Source organism: Dipodomys ordii, unplaced genomic scaffold, assembly GCF_000151885.1.
Source record: "Dipodomys ordii isolate 6190 unplaced genomic scaffold, Dord_2.0 Scaffold18, whole genome shotgun sequence".
In the NCBI taxonomy this organism is placed as follows: Eukaryota; Metazoa; Chordata; class Mammalia; order Rodentia; family Heteromyidae; genus Dipodomys; species Dipodomys ordii.
The window spans coordinates 12425519-12431533 of NW_012267234.1; the positions used below are offsets into that span (position 1 = coordinate 12425519).

The 6015-nt window shown below is 42.9% G+C and overlaps 1 protein-coding gene across 1 annotated transcript in view; it reads right to left on the reverse strand.

The window, feature by feature from the left end:
* Nucleotides 1–6015, reverse strand: part of Rfwd3 (ring finger and WD repeat domain 3) — a 30804-nt gene that overhangs the window by 22217 nt on the left and 2572 nt on the right. The window contains exons 3-4 of the mRNA XM_013012686.1: nt 2909–3111; nt 693–763 (exon numbers count right to left, since the gene is read on the reverse strand). Coding sequence (XP_012868140.1) covers nt 693–763; nt 2909–3111 — 274 coding nt within the window. The remainder of the gene's footprint in view (nt 1–692; nt 764–2908; nt 3112–6015) is intronic.

Sequence of the window (6015 nt, forward strand, 5' to 3'; positions counted from 1 at the left end):
AAAAAAAAAAAAAAAAAAAGTTCAGGCACCTAGGCCTTGAGTTTAAGCCCAAGGACCAGCACGCGCACGCACGCACGCGCACACACACACACAGAATGTGTAAGCCAGGAGTGGCTGGCTCACACCTGGAATCCTATACACTCATGAGGCTGAGATCTGAGATTGCCATTTGAAACGAATCCAGTCAGAAAAGATTGTGTGACTAATCTCCAAAGAACCAGTAGCAAAGAGCTGGAAGTGCAACTGTGGCTAAAGTAAAAGAGCACCAGCCTAGATCAGAAAAAGACAAAAACCTAAGAGGAGGCAAGGCCCAGCACTGGCACAAAAATAAATAAGAATGTTTGAGCTAGACTTAGAAAGCTTACGTCTATAATGTAGGGAGGAGCTAAGGCAAAGATGAGGATATTAGTTCAAGACCAGCCTGGTCAAAAAGTTAGGGAGACCTCTATATCAACAGTCAGTAAAGTGGTACACATCCATCAGCCATCAGCTACATGAGAGGCAAAGGTAAGAAAATCATGGTCCAGGGTAGTCTCAGGCAATAGCTTGAAACGCTACCTGAAAAATAAAGCCAAAAGGGAACTGACGATATTGTGTAAGCAAAGAGCATGTGCCTAACAAACAGAAGACCCTGAGCCCAAGCTACAGTAGTGCCCAAAGGGGCAGAAACAGAGTGATGACTTTTATATTACCTGTTTGGACTGGGTATTTCCTTCACTGATAAATGGCACTTCTTCCTCTGCTGTGGTAACTCTTTCTTGCTCTTCCAAGTTGTAGTCAGAAATGAATAAGGCAGTTAATACATAAAAGAACGTATGAGTTAGCTATTAGATGTTAGGATGAGAGCTGAACTCACTATAGTTTCCATTTCTTTTTCTTTTTTTTGCCAGTCATGGTGCCTGAACGCTGGGCCTGGGCACTGTCCCTCAGCTCTTCAGCTCAAGGCTAGTGCTCTACCACTTGAGCCATAGCACCACTTCTGGGTTTTTCTGCTTATATGGTGCTGAGGAATTGAACCCAGGGCCTCATGCATGCAAGGCAAGCGCTTACTCTACCACTGAGCCACCTTCCCAGCCCCTATAGTTTCCATTTCTAACTGGTAGTTTACCTATAAAAGTGAAGACTTCACCAAATAATACCAGTGATTTATTATCTTATTTTTGGGTATTCTCAAACACACATTAAAAGACAAAGTTATAGTAATATTAGTACCTATCCGATTTTAAAAAAATGTCTGGTGCCATTGGCTCAAGCCTACTCAGGAGATCTGAAGATCACTGTTTGGACCCCAACCAGAGACAAATTCACAAGACTCATCTTCAATTAATTCTGTATCCCTTATACTATACCTGGGAAGTCATTTCTAGAAGTACTGGTTCCATTTAGTGGGAAAAAAACACTGAAAGACCATAATCTGGCTATCAGTAGGTTTTTAATGAAATCAGGACATCTACTGTAGGAGTGTGTGCCACCTACTAAGTTCCATCTACATAACATTTTACTAAGATTAGAAAGTGACACCTTAAGCAGGAGGCTCATAATCCTAGCTACTCAAAAGGCTGAGACCTGAGGATCTCAGTTTGAAGTCAGCCAGGGGAGGAAAGTCTGAGAATCTTTTTTTTTTTTTTCTTGGCTAGTCCTGGGGCTTGAACTTAGGGCCTGGGCACTGTCCCTGAGCTGCTTCTGCTCAGTGCTAGCATTCTACCACAGCGCCACTTCTGGCTTTTTCTGTGTATATGGTACTGAGGAATCAAACCCAGGGATTCATGTATGCCAGGTAAGCATTCAACCACTAAGCCACATTCCCAGCCCCTGTGAGAATCTTTTTTGTTGTTGTTGTTTTTGGTCATGGGCTTCAACTCTGGGCCTACATGCTGTCCCTCAGCTCTTCAGCTCAAGGCGAGCACTCTACTACTTGAGCCATACCACCACTTGCAGTTTTCTGGTGGCTTATTGGAGATGAAGAGACTCATGGACTTTCCTGCCAGGGCTGGCTCTGAACCACAATCCTCAGATCTCAGCCTGAGTAGCTAGGATTACAGGCATAAGCCACTGGCACCTGGCTTCCCTATGAGAATCTTATCTTCACTAAACTACCAAAAAAGCCAAAGTAGAACTGTAGCTAAAGTGGTAGTCTTGAGCAGAAGAATCTCAAGGATAGCACATAGGCCCGGAGTTCAAGCCCCAGGACTGGCTTAAAAAAAAAAAAGTGATACCTTAGATAAGGTATTGGATTTATATAACTTCTTTTTTTGGTCAGTCATGGGGCTTGATCTCTGGGCCTGGATGCTGTCCCTGAGCTCTTTAGCTCAAGGTGAGCACTCTACCACTTGAACCACAGCACCACTTCTGGTTTTCAGGTGGTTAGTTGGAGATAAAGAGTCTCACTGAGTTTCCTGCCCGGGCTGGCTCTGAACTGCAATCCTCAGATCTCAGCTTCCTGAGTAGCTAGGATTACAGGCATGAGCCATCAATGTGTGGTGGATTTATATAATTTTTCTTTTTGAGACTACAGGGTTTCACTATATAGCCCAAGCTGATATTGAACCCATTATCCTATCCTTCTGCTTAGCTTCCCTAGTGCTGGGATTACAGATGTGTCACCATGCCCAGCTGCAAAAACTTTCAAATGAATAATCTACTTATTTTATAGAGGTTTAAAAAAAAAAAAGGAAAGTGAACATAAAATGACATCACAGGGATTGCTTCACTGGAATACAACTAGGTAAGTCAGATCAAATTCTGTCAGGATCATCACAGCCAGTTCAAAGTGCTGAATTCTAATATAGGAACCAATGGCATTTGAGAGAAAAAAAGGAAAATAACAAAGTACAACTACAGTTTTTAGTCTTCTCAAAACTTAGATGTTAGTCTTGTGAATGCTAACCTGCATAAAATACTGACTGACCTTCTGAAATGACAGTTCCAGGTTCTTCTGCCTGACCAACCACCTCTTCATTCTCTACAGAGCTGTCACTGTCAGAATGAGAACCACCTGATACATGCAAGTCTTCAGATCTGGGATTTCTAGTTTCTGAATCAGAAGAGGCAGCTGGCAATTGAGGCTGGGTCCTGCTCACTTGAAAGTAAGCATCCAATGGTGCTCTTGACCTATGTAGCCAAAAGGACAGCAACAAAATTACAGTACAGTGAACCTTTGTCACAAGAATAGTATACAGTGGGGGCTGGGAAGGTGGCTCAGTGGTAGAGCGCTTGCCTTGCATGCCTGAGGCCCTGGGTTCGATTCTTCAGCACCACATAAGAAAAAAAAAAAAGCCAGAAGTGGTGCTGTGGCTCAAGTGGTAGAGCGCTAGCCTTGAGCTGAGGGACAGCACCCAGGCCCAGAGTTCAGGCCCCACGACCGGCCAAAAAAAAAAAAAAAAGAATAGTATACAGTGATAGGAAGACAAATCCTAATCATTTCAATCCAGTGCTGAGCCATTAAATGCAGTCTCTGAGAAATGAAAGACTTGGGCAAACACAATGAGCCTGGATGTTTTTTTCTATTCAATCATGGTTTCTCCTGCTTAAATAAGTGAATTCTACAGATGGCCTGTAGCCATCTGTACCTTTAAAGGACATAACCCAACAACTTGTCTGCTGATATTAGGGAGTGGAAAAGGGTTGTCACTGCCCAAATGTGGGTATACAGGATTCTGCCACTGCCCCTACCCAAGATGAGGACCTTTTGAGGAATATTATGTGGCTTCAGTCATCACGGTTTCACCTTGTTATTTTCCTTTTAAAACTTAAATCATTGCAGGGCATGGGGCTGGTGGCTCTTACCTGTAATCCTATTTACTCAGGAGGCCGATATCTGAGGATCATGGTTCAAAGCTAGTCCTTGAGACCCTTACCTTCAATAAACTATTCAGAAAACACCAGAAATGCTCTTTAGGTGAAGTGGCAGAATGATCCCCTTGAGCACAAAAATGCTCAGGGACAGCACCCAGACCCAAGTTCAAGCCCCAGGACCTGGGCGTAGGGAAAGGAGGAGGGAGTAATAGCTAAGCATGCTAGTACATCCCGTAATTCCAACATTTGGGAAATGGAAGGATCTTGAGTTCCAGCTCAGCTTGGGTTATGCAGCAAGATCCTATATTAGATAATAATAATACTAACTACTTGCTGTGTAGCCAGAATGGGCATGAGCTATTGTGCCCAGATTGTATGAAATATTATTTTACACTGGCAACTCAAGTCTGTAGTCACACTAACAGCAGGCTGAGACCACAAAATCCAGACTCAAGGAGCAGACCAATTTAAGAGTTATTGCAGATAAATCCCAAATTACTAGCTTCCTCATTTTCAAAACAACAGGTTAACAAGTAACCTGGATGCCATTTATCATCACATCTCAATATCTTCATTGTGTTTGAAAATAAATGGTTATGACTCAAGATTCCTCCACCTGCCTATGTAGAAACAACTCAGATCCAAGGTTAAATACCAGCTAAGCCTTCCATGTTACAGCTACAAATTTCTTAACAATGTATTCTTTGAGGGACACAATTTCCTTCACAAATAAAACTTTTCTTTTTGAGACAACAGGGTTTCACTATATAGCCCAAGCTGATACTGAACCCATATCCTCCTGCTTAGCTTCCCCAGTGCTGGGATTATAGATGTGTCACTATGCACAGCGTGGTCAACATCATAAAAACATTTAAAAGGCCAAATGTAAGAGAAAATACTTTAAATTAAAAAAGGCCACCACTGTACACGGTGCCTCAGGCCTGTAATCCTACATATAGAAGGATGAGATCTAAGGATTGAGGTTTGAAACCAGCCCTAGACAAACCTGAGACTCTTAAATTAACTAGAAAAAGCCAGAAGTAGACATGTGGCTAAAGTGTAGAGTAGCAGCATGAACAGGGAAGAGCACAAGGCCCTGAGTTCAAGTCTTAGTATATGTCGCCAAAAAAAGAGCAAGGTAATTGTTATTTTTCATGTAACTGTCAAGACTTGTTATTCTTCACTTAAGTCCTTAAAGAAATAAATCCAAAACAAAAACTATGGCAGAACACCTGTGACCCACACCTGTAATCCCACCTACTCAGTAGGCTGAGATCTAAGGATTGAAGTTCTAAGCCAGCCAGGCAGCAAAGTCCATGAGACACTTAAATTCCAATTAACCAACCAAAATTATAAAGTGGAGCTATGGCTCAAGTGGTAGAGTGCTAGCCTTGAGCAAAAAAGAACAGGGACAGCACCCAGGCCCTGAATTCAAGCCCCAGCACTGGGACTGGCAAACAAACTATAAAAGAAGACCATTTGGGGGCTTGGGTATGGCTCAGGGGCATAGTACATGCTTTGCACGTGTAAGGGTCTGGGTCAGATGCTCCACGTATTAAAAAGAACTAAAATTTATAGGCTGCTTCTAACAAGCTCCCCATTTTCAAACTTATTAGTACAACTTATCCCATCAATTATTTAGTAAATCAAGGCCCATCCTTTTTTTTTTTTTTTTTTGCCAGTACTGGGCCTAGGCTCTGTCCCTGTGCCTCTTTGTGCTCAAGGCTAACACTACCACTTGAGCCACAATGCCACTTCTGGTTTTTTCTGCTTTATGTGGTGCTGAGGAATCGAATCCAGGGATTTATACATGCTAGGAAAACAGTCTACCACTAAGCCACATTTCCAATACATGGTCCAGCCTTTCTAACTTAAGGAGAAAATGGGGATTCAGCCACCTGTTATTACTATGATTTCAGTTTGGCAGCCCTGGGGGTATGACAAGAGTCCAAGGCTATTTCGAGAGTGACACTAATTGAATTCTTTTGTGTGTGTGTGTGTGTGTGTGTCAGTCGTGGGGCCTGAACTCTGAGCCTGGGCACTGTCCCTCAGCTCTTCGGCTCAAGGCTAGAGCTCAACCACTTGGGCCACAGTGCCACTTCCAGGTTTTTCTGCATATGTGGTGCTGAGGAATCGAACCCAGGGCCTCATGCATGCAAGGCAAGCACTCTATCACTGAGCCACCTTCCCAGCCCACTAAGTGAATTCTTTTTTTTTTTT